Raw genomic sequence first — 16,786 nt, 5'->3', positions numbered from 1 at the left:
AACATCCAGACAATAGTGAGATGTAAAAGTATGAACTGAGGACCAAGTAGCAGCTTTGCAGATTTCCTCAATAGGAGTGGAACGGAGGAAAGCTACAGATGCTGCCATAGCCCGAACTTTATGGGCCGTGACAGAACCTTCCAGTGTCAGTCCGGACTGAGCATAACAGAATGAAATGCACGCTGCCAGCCAATTAGACAACGTACGTTTAGAAACAGGATGTCCCAATTTATTCGGATCAAAGGACAAAAAGAGTTGGGGAGCTGATCTGTGGGGTTTCGTACGCTCTAGATAGTAAGCTAGAGCCCTCTTACAGTCCAAAGTATGCAGAGCCTGTTCACCAGAATGAGAGTGAGGTTTCGGAAAAAAGACAGGCAGAACAATGGTTTGGTTGAGATGGAATTCAGAGACAACCTTAGGGAGAAACTTTGGATGTGTACGCAGAACCACCTTGTCATGATGAAAGTCCGTAAAAGGTGGATCTGCAACTAGTGCATGTAGCTCACTGACCCTCCTGGCAGAGGTAAGAGCAATAAGGAAAAGTACTTTCCAAGTGAGAAACTTGAAAGGAGTGGTAGCCAAAGGTTCAAATGGAGGCTTCATTAAGGTGGAAAGAACCACATTGAGATCCCAGATTACAGGAGGGGCTTTAAGAGGTGGTTTCACATTGAAAAGACCCCGCATGAACCTGGACACCAAGGGATGAGCCGAGAGAAGTTTTCCATGAACCGGCTCATGAAAAGCAGCAATAGCACTGAGGTGGACTCTGATGGAAGTAGACTTAAGGCCAGAGTCAGACAAAGAAAGCAGATAATCCAACAATGTCTCCACTGCCAGGGAAGTGGGATCAAGATGATGAAGAAGACACCAGGAAGAAAATCCACTTCTGATGGTAACATTGCAGAGTGGCTGGTTTCCTGGAGGCATCTAGAATGGAACGAACGGGCTGAGACAAAAGAGTATCATGAGAAGTCAGCCCGAGAGATACCAAGCTGTCAGGTGCAGAGACTGGAGGTTGGGATGTAGAAGGATCTCCTGATGCTGTGTAAGCAGAGAAGGAAACAGTGGAAGAAGAAAAGGTTCCCTGGAACTGAGTTGAAGTAGAAGGGAGAACCAATGTTGCCTGGGCCACCTCGGAGCAATCAGAATCATGGTGGCTCGTTCCCTCTTGAGCTTGAATAAGGTTCTCAACATGAGAGGCAGAGGAGGGAAAGCGTACAGGAACAGATTGGACCAGTCGAGGAGAAATGCATCCGCTGCCAGACGGTGAGGAGAGTAGAGTCTGGAGCAAAAAAGGGGCAGCTGGTGATTGTGAGGAGCTGCAAAAAGGTCTATCTGAGGAGTGCCCCATTGAGCGAAGATGGACTGTAGAGTGAAAGGATCGAGTGCCCACTCGTGAGGTTGGAGAATTCTGCTGAGCTTGTCCGCTAAGGAATTCTGTTCTCCCTGAATAGGAATAGATGGTGATCTATGGCCCAAGTCCAGATCTTCTGGGCTTCCTGGCACAAGAGGCGAGAGCCTGTCCCACCCTGTTTGTTGATGTAGTACATCGCAACTTGATTGTCTGTGCACAGCAGGAGGACTTGAGGAAAGAGAAGATGTTGGAAGGCCTTGAGTGCATAAAACATCGCTCTGAGTTCCAGGAAATTGATGTGATGCTTCATTTCCTGAGTTGTCCAAAGACCTTGAGTTTGGAACTCGTTCAAATGAGCTCCCCAGGCGTAAGGGGAGGCATCGGTGGTGATGATAAGTTGATGAGGAGGTAGATGGAAGAGAAGACCTCTGGAGAGATTTGAGGATATCAACCACCATTGTAGAGACTGACGAAGAGATGATGTCACAGATATGTGACGTGAGCAAGGACCCAACGCTTGGGCCCACTGGGTAGCTAGGGTCCATTGAGGAGTGCGCAGGTGAAGACGTGCGAAGGGTGTGACATGAACTGTGGAGGCCATGTGACCCAAGAGTATCATCATTTGCTTGGCAGAGATGGAACGTTGTAGAAGCACCTGCTGACATAGAGATTGAAGCGTTTGAAGATGGTTGGATGGCAGGAACGCTCTCATGAGGACTGTGTCCAAGACGGCTCCGATGAATTGAAGTCTCTGAGTGGGGATGAGATGAGATTTGGGTAGATTGATCTCGAACCCCAGAAGCTGTAGAAACAGGACGGTGTGGTTGGTGGCTAGGAGTACTGTCTGAGATGAATTGGCCTTGATTAACCAGTCGTCCAGGTAAGGAAAGACCTGAAGGTGGTGAGAGCGTAGAAAGGCAGCCACCACAATCAGACATTTGGTGAATACTCTTGGAGAGGAGGCATGACCGAAGGGCAGCACCTTGTATTGGTAATGACAACGATTGATCATGAAGCGTAGGTACTGTCTGGAGGCCAGATTGACCGGTATATGAGTGTATGCTTCTTTGAGATCATAGCCAGTCGCCTTGAATCGGGAAACCCAGGAATCGGGATGACTTTATATAAGGAGTCTAACTTGCGGGGGGCTCCAGGGATGGTCAAAGGTGTCTCTAAATTCTTGTAAAACGTCTCTCTCAAGATGTCATGGAGAGGTAATTTGAGATATTTCCTTGGAGGTTGGTCAAAATCCAGTGCATCAAGAAAAGCTTTGGATTTCTTTGACTCAGCCTCCAAGGGAATAGAGAGAGAGTCACACATCTCTTTTAAAAAAGATGAGAAAGAGGTTACATCTGGTTTAGAGGATGGGTCTAAAGCAGAAGGATCCTCATCACCAGATGAACATTCCCCTTCAGAGAGAAGAGGGTCCTCTGAGTCACCCCACAAATCAGGATCCCGAACCTGAAAACTGCGGTCTCGAGATTCCGGTGTGGAGGGTTCCAGGTGTCGGGATTTGCGTGCCGACTTACCTGACCTCATAGACACGGTACCGGAGACGTTAAGGGCTGCATCGGTGCCGAAGTCTGAACAGCCTGGTGTTGAGCTCTCGGTTCCGGTGCGAGGACTGGCATGGAGATTAAAGAAGCAGAATGTACCGGTACCAACAAAGTAGATGCCGAAAGAAGGGGCTGCTCCACTGTCGGTACCGGTGGCTCAGACCGGACCGGGACCGGAAGGCTCGGTGCCAAAAGTGCAGGAAGGAGTTGTTGCAACTGTTCCTTAAGCTGCACCTGCAGGACAGCAGCGATCCGCTCATCCAGCGAAGGCACCGGTACCGCCTTTTTCTTCTGCGGTACCTGCGGTGCCGCTCTACGCCCCGAGGATGAGGAACCCGAGGTCGAGGGGCTCACCTCTATTGGGGCAGAGCGCTTCCGTGGGCGCCTCGAGGTCGGCAGGACTGGGCTCGCTGCTACTGAGACAAGAGGACTCTCCAACGGGGAAGGCTTCTTAGCCGGCTTACCTGAGGGATGTGACGCCGACGAGGTGGGTGCCGACTGAGACGGGGCCGATGTCGGTGCCGCAGAGTCAGACATCTCGGCACCAAACAATAATTGCTGCTGGATCTGCCGATTTTTCAGAGTTCTCTTTTTTAAAGTCGCACAGCGGGTGCAGGTAGATGCTCGATGGTCAGGACCAAGACACTGTAGACACCAGTTGTGCGGGTCAGTGAGTGAAATAGGTCGTGCACACCACTGGCACTTCTTAAACCCGGGTTGAGGGGGCATGAAGGTAAAAAAGGCTTCTGCCAAATCGAAGGCCGAGGCCTCGATGGTGGCAACAGGCCCCGCCGGGGCGAAACTGAAAGAAGTGAAAAAAAAAAAAACCAAAGTTTTTTTTTTTTTTTTTAAGAAAAGAAAATAAAAGAAAATGAAGGAAACAATATTTCCTTAAGGGTTTACGCGAGCGGGAAGGCGATATTAAAAAAGTATTCAACAGCCGTTGAAAGAAACGCGTCTTCTTAGCTCCGCGGAAACTAAGAAACTGGGGACCGCGCGCCTCTGTCGGGCGGGAAGGCACTCGCGCGTGCGGCCTACTAGAACTTTCCAAGTTCTTAGAGTGCAATCACTCTAAAATTGTCCGTACCGGGGCTCCGTCGGTGCCGTCACCCATCAGTCAAGAATATGCTGCCTGCTTGTCCTGGGATAAAGGGATTTTAGGTCAGAATGGAGTGGGCAGGGTACTCATTTTGATTGAACATGCGACCAGTCTCCTTTCAATACCAGGTACCATAGCTAGATTGTGAGACCGCCTGGACAGATACAGAAACTATTTAGAGCACCTGTTTACTATTTAATGTATTATAAACCACTTTGATATCTGCTATTAAATAGCCTTAACCATATCAGTAATGTTTCTCATACCTCTCCATAATCCTCCCCTTGACATGACATGTGACATCACCTGCCCAACTTTAAAAGTTCTCTATCTACGTGCATGTGCCAAACAGCAGGTTGTGCTCCTTTGCACACCTTTAATTTGGCTCAATGCTTCTTTATTCTTACTTTGGTTTATTTATGGCTATTCAATTGGTTCCAACAATCCCTTCTCAATATGGATATGGGTACTGTGCTCAAGGCAGAAACCTATTTTGTTTCCAGTCACCTGAGCTTTTAGTTGCTCTGTTACTACCAATATTCTTCCTTCAGGTAAGGTTTCTCAATATTCGATCCTTAAAATCTAAGCAATTTCCTAATGGGTTGATGCAACAGACTGAGGAACTGGGTTCAATTCCCACTGCAGCTGCTTGTGACCCTGGGCAAGTCACTTAACTCTCAAAATGTCTCAGGTACAAAAATACCTAGTTGTGAGCCTACTAGGGACACAGAAAGTACCTGCATAGAATGTGTACAAGGCTGCGTATGTCGAATAATGCTAAAGAAATTATTAGTAGTACATCACAATTCTTCTACAATTAGATTTAAATTCAGCAGCTGATACCACTGATGTACTGGGCTATTGGCATGACTGGCAGGGTCTTAAATTGGTTCCATTTTTATCTTTCCTATCAGGTGTTCTTTTAATAAGAGAGTATCAGGGTGCTTTTTTTTTGTAGGACAAAAAAAGATACCAGTACTCATGTAGGGCAATCTTAAGGGCAGTGTCATTCTCTATGGCTCCACTCCTACAGTGACTATACCCACTCCTTAAGTCCATCCCACCCCTCTGTCCTCTCCTAATCTGACATCTCCTCTTCCATTGCCCCATCCATTGACATCTCTCTCGCCCTCCTCCTCACAGGATCCAATCTCCCCCCTCTGCCTCCTGTTCTCCTTACTCACACACGCTCACTTCTCTCAATTTGTGACCCCCCCAGCCTGGAATCTCCCCCTCTTCTGTCCTCAACCCCCTTCCGAGTCTAATCTTCCTTTTGGCTTTCCAAATGTCATTAGCAGCAGCAATTCCCAAACACTGTCCTGCCGCTAGTCCATGGCCCACCTCTGAGGAAATAGGAAGTACATCAGAGAGGCAGGCCACAGTGGAGAAAAGAGGCCAGGGCCAGCAGCAGCATTTGGGAATCGCTGCTACCAAACAAAAAAGAAGGTTAGATTTGGAAAAAGGGGGAGATGACAGACCATGGTCGCTTGGGGAGGGGGGGTCATAAGCAAGTACAAAAAAAGGTGCCAGTATGCTGTACTGGTGAAAAAAAAAAGCTCTGGGTATCAAGCACTGTTCTGTTAGAGTGTGGACTTCCAGAAGGCTCAATTTTGTCCCCTATGTTATTTAATATCGTTTTAACTGCATTTATTCAAAATCTGGGAATTTTCCTACATTTTCACACTGACAATATTCACTTGTTCATAGTTCATGACTCTTGGGATCAACTTCTATAATCATCCATTGGACTTTCACAAATTTCTTCTTAAAATAGCTCAGCACAATCTATCTTTGGACTTTTTGAAATCAGAAGCATTAAGGTTTTCAGATCGCTACACTTCTTGTTTATTTGAGCTAGTCAAATTCAGTTGCAAAGTCTTTAAACAATTCTTTGTCTTAATTTTATTTAGCCCATCCTACCAAAAGAGCCCAGAACGGGTTACAGTAGTACATACACAGTATGACACATATGGACAAGACTTATTTGGAAAACTAGTGGTACAACGACCGAGATATAGTAGATAAGAGAACATATGAACAACTGAGGTATATTAACTATACATGCTGTAGGAGAGATAAACATATGAGCTACACTAATCAACTTATAGTAGACAAACAACCAGACATAAACAACTGAGATAATCTAATTTACTAAACATGCTTTGGTGAGGAACTTAGTGCTTTGGTCTAGTTGATGAGTTTATCTGAGATCAGTTAGGCTCAAGGTCTTTTTATGGAGCTGGATTTGTGAAGAGGAAGGTTTTTATGGCCTTCCTGAAGATCTATAGGTCATCCAGCTCTCCGATTGATGGAGGAATGAGATTCCAAAATTTGGGTATGAAGTTCGAGTAAACGTGTCTGCGGGCTGATTCTGTTTTGAGGGCATGTCAAGGGGGTAGAGACAGCAATCTTTCTTCCTGAGATCTTAACGGTCGGCTTGGGTTATAGATTGGTGGTTTGAGGTAGCCTAGTACCAATTCCATGAAGGTTTTGAATGCCAGCACTAGGGTTTTGAAGATGCAGGGCTTCTTGATAGGTAGCCAATGAACCGATGCTAGCGCTGGGTTGATGTGGTCACGGGTGCTCAGGTTTTTTTAATATGCAGACTGCTGCATTTTGGACGCATTGGAGGTGAGATAGGTTTTTGGCAGATAGGCCTACTAGTAGTGCCTTACAGTAATCCATATGAGTCAGCATGAAAGCATATAGTAACTGGGCAAATTCAGGTTCTGAGAAGTATGGATGGATGCACTTCAGCTGGCGGAGATAATAAAAGGAGGTCAACACTATTTGGGAGATGTGGTTCGTGAGTGAAAGATTTGAGTCCATTAGTACTCCCAGGCTGCGGACGCTGTCTTTGGCCGTGAGGGTGTTATTTTCCAAAGAATAATGGGGATGAGGGTATGTGCAGTTTTCTTTGCGAATCGGAGGAGATCTGTTTTTGATGCATTTAGCTGTAGCTTGTTTATGGTCATCCAATCCTTTAATTCATTTTTTTTTTTTTTAATTCTTTATTCATTTTTAAACTTTCATCAAGTGTACAAAAATTCATAATAAACACAATTAATCTGAGCACTTGAACATCTTATCATTATAATCTATAAGTAGAAATGTAACCCTCCCAATCCTTTAATTCAGACAAACAGCACTGTAGTTTCTTGATTTGCTTGGGTCGATTTGGGCCCAGGGAAGTTAAGAGTTAGATATCATCAGCGAATGAATGGATGTGGTGTTTTTCTGCAATGTCAATTACTAATCTGACATATATGTTGAAAAGTAGTGAAGATAGTAAGGTGCCCTGTGGTACTTCATAGTTAAATGGCTTTGGTTTAGATGTGGTCTGGCCAAGTAGTACACTCTATGATCTTTCGCTTAAGAAAGAGGAAAACCACTCTAGTGCAACTTCACGAATTCCAATGTGCTTCAGCCTGGACATGAGAAGGGAATAGTCTATGGTGTCAAACATGGTGCTTAGGTCCAAAAGGATCCGTAGTACATCATCCCCTTTATTCAAGAAATTTCCAGCAGTCATCTGTGATGTCTAATATTGCTGTGATGTTTCCTAAAACCCGACTGGTAGGTAAAGAGGGAGTCGTTCTTTTCAATGAAATCCCATAGTTGCATGAGTACTGCTTTACAGGGAAACAAACAATCTAAGTCAGGCACTTTGGGATGATATTACTCAACTTATCCATGGGAATATGCACAAAACATACTTTGGATTATGTATGCTATTCAAATTTCAGTCACAAAAGAGCTGTAGTTATAAAGGATAAAGGATTTCACATGTTGGTAAGCCCTTGGTAATCTAGCCATTATACTGACTTCCTGTGGAATTCAAGTAAAGTTTAAATTTATGTCTGATCTTTACACCATATTATGGGATTGGATGACAAATTTGAAAAGTGTAGGCTTGCTGCCTTCTAAGTCTAGACAAGGATGTATTTTGTGATCTTGAGTCCAAAGACATTTAGACTACAAAAGTTTAATATTTCTTGTTTTGCAGGAGTGCTCCCTGCCTTGGGATGTATTACAAGAAATGAAAATGATTTAGATTATTCCAATTTCATAAGAATTTACAGACATAGGACTCCTTTTATGAAGCTGCGGGAGCGTTTTTAGCATAAGCTGCCCCCCCACGCTACAAGGAAAAACTAACACCAGCTCAATGGAGGCGTTAGCGTCTAGCACGCGTGGCACTGCAGCGCATGCTAAAACCGCTAGCACAGCTTAGTAAAAGGAGCCCATAGCTTTACTTCAAGCTCTTTCAACAGATAGGATTTTTTTTTAATATTTAAATATTCTTAAGCCTTTCTATCTAAAAGTTTTTTTGTAAATTTATCTCTACTTTTATATGGGGGAGAGTGTGGCGCAGTGGTTAAAGCTACAGCCTCAGTACCCTGAGGTTGTGGGTTCAAACCCACGCTGCTCCTTGTGATACTGGGCAAGTCACTTAATCCCACCATTGTCCCAGGTATATTAGATAGATTGTGAGCCCGCCGGGACAGACAGTGAAAAATGCTTGAGTACCTGAATAAATACATGTAAACCGTTCTGAGCTCTCCTGGGAGAACGGTATAGAAAACTGAATAAATAAATAAAAATATGCAATTTATGTCTTCTGTGTAGTCATTTTGTAAGCCACAGTGGCAAAGAGGCAGGTAATACAGTAATGCTGTCTAAATTAAACTGATAAATCTTGAAGTCTTTCCACTGTATGAGGTCTATGTTTACGTTTAAAGTTTTATATTGATTTTTTCATATAACAACAAGTGTCATAAATTTTCATACAATTATCTTAATACACTTGATATTTCTATAATGTACTTTATATAAAACATATCTTATATTATCCTTATTATGATTTTACACATCATATAAACTGTAATGATTTTATCAATTATTATTTAATTATGAATCCTCTTCCCTCCCTTTATTTTGTTATTTTCACATAAGAATAAAGCACAGTTACTTACCGTAACAGGTGTTATCCAGGGACAGCAGGCAGATATTCTTGACTGATGGGTGACGGCACCGACGGAGCCCCGGTACGGACACTTTTAGAGTGATTGCACTCTAAGAACTTGGAAAGTTCTAGAGGCCGCACCGCGCATGCGCGAGTGCCTTCCCGCCCGACACTGGCGCACGGTCCCCAGTTATGATAAGCCAGCTAAGAAGCCAACCCGGGGAGGTGGGTGGGACACAAGAATATCTGCCTGCTGTCCCTGGATAACACCTATTACGGTAAGTAACTGTGCTTTATCCCAGGACAAGCAGGCAGCATATTCTTGACTGATGGGTGACCTCCAAGCTAACAAAAAGTGGGATGGAGGGAAGGTTGGCCATTAGGAAAACAAATTTTGCAAAACAGATTGGCCGAATGTCCATCTCGTCTGGAGAATGCATCCAGACAATAATGAGATGTAAAAGTATGAACTGAGGACCAAGTGGCAGCTTTGCAGATTTCCTCAATAGGAGTGGAACGGAGGAAAGCTACAGATGCTGCCATAGCTCGGACCCTATGGCCCGTGACAGAACCTTCCAGTGTCAGTCCGGTCTGAGCATAACAGAATGAAATGCACGCTGCCAGCCAACTAGACAACGTACGTTTAGAAACAGGATGACCCAATTTATTCGGATCAAAGGACAGAAAGAGTTGGGGAGATGATCTGTGGGGCTTAGTATGGTCTAAATAGTAAGCTAAAGCCCGCTTACAGTCCAAAGTATGCAGAGCCTGTTCTCCAGAATGCGAGTGAGGTTTCGGAAAGAAGACAGCTAGAACAATGGATTGGTTGAGATGGAATTCAGAGACAACCTTAGGGAGAAACTTTGGATGTGTACGCAGAACCACCTTGTCATGATGGAAGACTGTAAAAGGTGGATCCGCAACTAGTGCATGTAGCTCACTGACCCTCCTGGCAGAGGTGAGAGCAATAAGGAAAAGTACCTTCCAAGTGAGAAACTTAAAAGAAGCGGTAGCCAAAGGTTCAAATGGAGGCTTCATTAAAGCGGACAGAACCACATTGAGATCCCAGCTAACAGGAGGGGCTTTAAGAGGTGGTTTCACATTAAAAAGACCCCGCATGAACCTGGACACCAAGGGATGAGCTGAGAGGAGTTTTCCATGGACTGGCTCATGAAACGCCGCAATGGCACTTAGGTGGACTCTGACTGAAGAAGACTTGAGACCAGAGTCAGACAAAGAAAGAAGATAATCCAACAAGGTCTCCACTGCAAGAGAAGTGGGATCATGATGATGGAGAAGACACCAGGAAGAAAAACGTGTCCACTTCTGATGGTAACATTGCAGAGTGGCCGGTTTCCTGGAGGCATCCAGAATTGAACGAACAGGCTGAGACAAAAGCGTATCATGAGAAGTCAGCCCGAGAGATACCAAGCTGTGAGGTGCAAAGACTGGAGGTTGGGATGTAGAAGGGTCTCCTGATGCTGTGTAAGCAGAGAAGGAAACAGTGGAAGAAGAAAAGGTTCCCTGGAACTGAGTTGAAGTAGAAGGGAGAACCAATGTTGCCTGGGCCACCTCGGAGCAATCAGAATCATGGTGGCTCGTTCCTTCTTGAGCTTGAACAAGGTTCTCAACATGAGAGGCAGAGGAGGGAAAGCATACAGGAACAGATTGGACCAGTCGAGGAGAAATGCATCCGCTGCCAGACGGTGAGGAGAGTAGAGTCTGGAGCAGAATAGGGGCAGCTGGTGATTGTGAGGAGCTGCAAAGAGGTCTATCTGGGGAGTGCCCCACTGAGCGAAGATGGACTGCAGAGTGAAAGGATCGAGTGTCCACTCGTGAGGCTGGAGAACTCTGCTGAGCTTGTCTGCCAAGGAATTCTTTGCTCCCTGAATGTAGATAGCTTTCAGGAATAGATGGTGATCCGTGGCCCATGCCCAAATCTTCTGGGCTTCCTGACATAAGCTGTGAGAGCCCGTCCCTCCCTGATTGTTGATGTAGTACATCGCAACTTGATTGTCCGTGCATAGCAGTAGGACTTGAGGAAAGAGAAGATGTTGGAAGGCCTTGAGGGCATAAAACATTGCTCTGAGTTCGAGGAAATTGATATGATGTTTCATTTCCTGGGCCGTCCAAAGTCCTTGAGTTTGGAACTCGTTTAAATGAGCTCCCCAGGCATAAGGGGAGGCGTCGGTGGTGATGACAAGTTGATGAGGAGGTAGATGGAACAGAAGACCTCTGGATAGATTTGAGGATGTCAACCACCATTGTAGAGACTGACGAAGAGATGATGTTATAGATATGGGACGTGAGCAAGGATCCATCGCTTGGGACCATTGGGTAGCCAGGGTCCATTGAGGAGTGCGCAGGTGCAGACGGGCAAGTGGTGTGACATGAACTGTAGAGGCCATGTGATCCAAGAGAATCATCATTTGCTTGGCAGAGATGGAACGTTGTGTCAGCACCTGCTGACATAGAGATTGAAGCGTTTGAAGACGGTTGGATGGCAGAAACGCTCTCATGAGGACTGTGTCTAAGACTGCTCCAATGAATTGAAGTCTCTGCGTGGGGATGAGATGAGATTTGGGTAGATTGATCTCGAACCCCAGCAAACGTAGAAATAGGATGGTCTGGTTGGTGGCCTGAAGAACTGTTTGAGTTGAATTGGCCTTTATCAACCAATCGTCCAGGTAAGGAAACACCTGAAGGTGGTGAGAACGTAGAAAAGCAGCCACCACAATCAGACATTTGGTGAATACTCTTGGAGAGGAGGCTAGGCCGAAGGGTAGCACCTTGTACTGGTAATGACAATGATTGATCATGAATCGTAGGTACTGTCTGGAGGCCAGATTGATTGGTATGCGAGTGTATGCTTCATTGAGATCGAGGGAACATAGCCAGTCGTCTTGATTGAGAAGAGGGTATAGAGTGGCTAAAGAGAGCATCTTGAACTTCTCTTTGACTAAGCATTTGTTGAGATCGCGAAGATCTAGGATAGGTCTGAGATCTCCTGTTTTTTTGGGGACTAGGAAATAACGGGAGTAGAAACCCTGCCCCTTTTGCTCCGGAGGAACTTCCTCTATGGCGTTCAGAAGGAGGAGGGATTGAACTTCCTGAAGGAGGAGGGAAGACTGGGGAGTGTGCAAAGCAGACTATTTGGTAGACTTATGCCTGGGAGGGTTTGAAAGTTGAGAGAGTAGCCGTGGTGGATGATGTTGAGGACCCATCGGTCCGAAGTGATGACTTCCCACCGGCTGAGAAAAAGAGATAGACGCCCTCCAATGGGTTGAGGCAGGAGTGGTGAAGGTTGGATGCTGGCTATGCCCTGGAGAATCAAGTCAAAAGGGCTGAGTCGGTTTTTGTTGAGGAGGATGCTTGACAGGTTGCTGCTGCTGCTGTCTAGGTGTTTGCCTCTGCTGTTGACGTTGTCTCCTAGGTTGTTGAGGGGCAGACTGTAAGGGACGAGCCACATAACGGCGTTGGTAAGTGGATTGCTGTCTGAAAGGATGTGCTGGTGGAGTCTTCTTCTTGGTTTTAAGAAGGGTATCCCAGCGTGTTTCATGAGCGGAGAGCTTTTGGGTAGTTGAGTCCATGGATTCTCCAAACAGCTCATCCCCTAAGCAAGGTGCATTTGCTAACCGGTCTTGATGGTTAACATCAAGTTCGGATACCCTCAACCAGGCTAAGCGGCGCATGGCCACAGACATAGCCGTTGCTCTAGAGGTAAGTTCAAAGGTGTCATATATAGATCTTACCATAAATTTTCTGAGCTGAAAAAGAGAAGAAGAGCATTGGCGAAAGGCCGAACGTTTCCTCTCAGGCAGGTACTGCTCAAAGGAAGCCATGGTGGTAAGGAGATGCTTTAAATAAAAAGAAAAATGAAAAGCATAGTTGCCAGATCGATTCGCTAACATTGCATTCTGATAGAGACGCTTACCAAATTTGTCCATGGCTTTGCCTTCTCTACCAGGAGGGACAGAAGCATACACACTAGCTCCTGAGGACTTTTTCAGTGTGGATTCCACCAGGAGAGATTCATGTGGAAGCTGGGGTTTATCGAAACCTGGAATGGGGATAACCTTATATAGGGAATCCAATTTACGGGGAGCTCCCGGGACAGTGAGAGGAGTCTCTAAATTTTTGTAAAAAGTCTCCCTCAAGATGTCATGAAGAGGGAGTTTCAGAAATTCCTTTGGAGGCTGGTCAAAATCAAGAGCATCTAAAAAGGCCTTAGACTTTTTAGACTCAGCCTCCAAAGGAATGGACAGAGATTCACACATGTCTTTTAAAAATGACGAAAAAGACGTGGAATCATGTTTGGAGGAAGGATCAGGAATATCAGGCTCATTCTCCCCCGAAGAACACTCACCTTCTGAAAGAAAAGGCTCTTCGGAATCACCCCACAGATCAGGGTCTCGAATATGGGAACTACGATCCCGAGACTCAGGGGTGGATGGTTCCAGGTGTCGGGACTTGCGTACCAACTTACCCGACCTTATCGAAGCGGTACCGGGAGATGTTACCGGTTGAATCGGAGCCGAGGTCTGTACCGACTGGTGTTGAGTTGTCGGCTCCGGTGCAAGGATTGGCATCGACACCGATGAGGTCGAGTGTAGCGGCACCGAAAGAGAGGAAGTAGACAGAATAGGTCGTTCCACTCTCGGTACCGGCGGCTCAGACGAGACCGGCACCGGAAGGTTCGGTGTCAGGATAGCTGGAAGGAGTTGTTGGAGCTGCTCCTTCAGCTGTACCTGTAAGATGGCCGCAATGCGATCATCAAGGGAGGGCACCGGTACCGCCTTTTTCTTCTGCGGTACCGCTCTACACCCCGGAGATGAGGAGCCCGATGCCTCACGGTCGGCAGGATTGGGCTCGCTGCACTCGAGACCGGAGGACGCTCTAGCGGGGAAGGCTTCTTAGCCGGCTTACCTGAGTGCTGGGACGCCGGTGCGGTGTGGCGCGGCGTCGAAGAGGAAGGTGCCGACTGAGTAGGTGCCGAAGCCGGTGTCAATGGAACGGGGTCGGACATCTCGGCACCGAACAGTAATCGCTGTTGTATCTGGCGATTTTTTAGAGTACGTTTTTTTAAAGTAGCACAGCGGGTGCAGGTGGAAGCCTGATGCTCAGGACCCAAACACTGTAGGCACCAGTTGTGTGGGTCCGTGAGAGATATAGGCCGAGCACACCGCTGGCACTTTTTAAACCCTGGCTGAGGGGGCATGAAAGTAAAAACGGCTTCAGCCAAATCTAAGGCCGAGGCCTCGATGGTGGCAGAAGGCCCCGCCGGGGAAAAACCAAAAATGAAGAAAAAAATTAAAGTTTTTTTTTTTTTTTTACAAAAATGAATCAAAAGAAAAAGGCAATAGAGCCAAAAAGGTTTACGCGAGCGGGAAGGCAAGTAGAAAAAAATTTCAACAGCCATTGAAAAACGCGTCTTCTTAGCTCCGCGGAAACTAAGAAACTGGGGACCGCGCGCCTGTGTCGGGCGGGAAAGCACTCGCGCATGCGCGGTGCGGCCTCTAGAACTTTCCAAGTGCTTAGAGTGCAATCACTCTAAAAGTGTCCGTACCGGGGCTCCGTCGGTGCCGTCACCCATCAGTCAAGAATATGCTGCCTGCTTGTCCTGGGATAACATCTATTATGATAAATTATTTATAATTTATGATAAAGAGAATAAAAAACCCTACCCCCTATTTTTTTTAGCTTGTAAGGAGTGATGTCAGACCTGATCTAATTTTGCGTTTCCAAGTGTTCGTATATGTATGGGGTGGGGAGGGAGGGAGTGGGTGGGTATTAAACTTTAAGGGTCTGGGTAAAGTAGGCAATTCTTTGATTTATCTTATATATGGGAAAATGGAGTTTATAAAGAATATTGAAGATTGGGTTGATATATTACATATTATATTAGAGTATAATGGATCTTAAGATAATATCTTTAAATGTTAATGGTGTCAATCACCCGATTAAAAGGAAAAAGGCATTATTATTTTTAAAAAGACAGAACGCTGATATATGCTGCACACAAGAGACCCATCTGTCAAATAATGAATCTATAAAGCTAAAAGGTGATTGGGTTAAACAATGTTATTTTTCTTCGGCAATAGGGAAAAAAGCTGGTGTTGCTATATTAATAAATAAAAAATGTTCTGCTTCATTTAAATTTAAGGCAGCTGATCCTCTTGGAAGATGGGTATATGTGGAAATGGACATGGGAAATACCACCATGACGCTCTTCAATATATATGCCCCTAATTCGAATCAGAATGAATTTTTTTAAAACTCTGCAACAATTGATTCTTCCACTGGCTACTTCAAATCTAGTAGTAGCAGGGGATTTCAATGCTGTTATGGATCCACTGATGGATAAAAGTCCAAGAAGATTTATAAAATCATCTTGTGATTTAAAAGATATTTGGCGTATACTTCATTTTGATGGTCGGGAATTTTCATTTTGCTCCCAGGTTCTAGAATAGATTACATTTGTTTTCTAATCAATTAGTACATCATGTCACACAGGCTGTCATTGATCCAATTATGAGGTCTATGTTTACTTAAAAGAAAGTCACAACATCTGAAATACTACCAGAGTATATGGTTCCAGTTAAATGAAATCCACCCATTTTTATATTTCTTTCCCTTCTTTCTAATTTTCTAGTAAGAATCATCTCTACCTTTACAATGTGCATATGGCATGGTCATTACATAATCTTCTCCTCTGTTTAAAAATGTTAGACGACCATCTCCTTCCAGAATGGCAGACAGTGAGTTTCCTAAGGGGGGGGGAGGGAAAAAAGATTATATGGCAATTATCACGGCAAATAATTTGCAACTACAGTCTAGTCAAACTGCAATCCTGGAGAATCTACCAGTGAAGACCCAGGAGAACAGACTTTGAAGCTCATCATGGGGAGAGTTTGTGGGAGATAAGGATGAGAAAGTGAAGGGGGAGGGGTAGTGGCAGTGGGAAAGAAGAGCAAGTAGAAACAGAGGAATGAAACTGACAAAAGGTAGGGAAGTATGGAAGAGGGGGAGTAAAAACCAGTTAGGCTTCTGGATATCATTAATGAATATGCAAGAGATACATTTGTATGCAATGGAGCAACACATGCAAGTAATTTAATGATTATTCATTAGGGATATCCTGAAAACTTGATTGGTATGTAGCTATGCAAGAAAGCAGTTTTACACCTTGATAAGCTCGCTTTGATTCAAGCACATGAACAACTTCAAAGGACATAGCAATCACAAAGCACAAAAGTTTGAATACTTGCTACTGCTATATTTCGAAACAAAAAAGAAGCCCCTCCCCCCAAATATTCAGTGCTTAAAAGATACAATATCAAAGGACAGAGCATACCTCAGATACTATATGTCATATGAGAATACTAGCATCAATATCAGACTTCTTACAAAGTAATTTAAATAGTGAATGAGCGCCCTCAGTATGGGGATGTAAGCTCTACAGAACTGCTCAAAAGAGAAGTGCTAATGCTTGCAATGAAGCAGAGCCGGCAGCACTAGGACAGCCAGCCGCACACCATCATCGGAGCGCTCATGGGTCCAATTTCATGACGTATTTCCTGCTTGGCTTTTAAGCACGCTGTGTGCTGCTCCGTTAGCTCTGCCCTCCTCCCAGCCAGCTTGTTGGATTCATTTGTGTGGCCATTGATTGTTTTTTTTGCTGTTTAGCTTAAAGGCTTCCTGATGAAGGGACACTGAGTTACCGAAACAGGGCTTGGTTGAACCCGGTCAGAGGGGATCTCTGAATGTGGCGATTCCCTGGACTCTTGCTACATTGTGCTGTCTTTGCTATA

General features: G+C 45.1%; 1 protein-coding gene across 3 annotated transcripts in view; it reads right to left on the bottom strand.

Moving 5' to 3' along the window:
• Window positions 1-16,786, bottom strand: part of OSBPL8 (oxysterol binding protein like 8) — a 247,305-nt gene that overhangs the window by 54,402 nt on the left and 176,117 nt on the right. For 2 of the 3 annotated variants that reach the window (XM_033951168.1, XM_033951171.1), the window contains one exon: window positions 15,644-15,742. The exons of the other annotated variant lie outside the window; for it this stretch is intronic. In XM_033951168.1, the coding sequence (XP_033807059.1) occupies window positions 15,644-15,742 (99 nt within the window). The remainder of the gene's footprint in view (window positions 1-15,643; window positions 15,743-16,786) is intronic. 3 annotated transcript variants of the gene reach the window in all.

Source organism: Geotrypetes seraphini, chromosome 7 (genome assembly GCF_902459505.1).
Source record: "Geotrypetes seraphini chromosome 7, aGeoSer1.1, whole genome shotgun sequence".
NCBI lineage: Eukaryota > Metazoa > Chordata > Amphibia > Gymnophiona > Dermophiidae > Geotrypetes > Geotrypetes seraphini.
The sequence above is the reverse complement of the archived record's forward strand: the minus strand, read 5'-3'. Positions and strand labels throughout refer to the sequence as shown.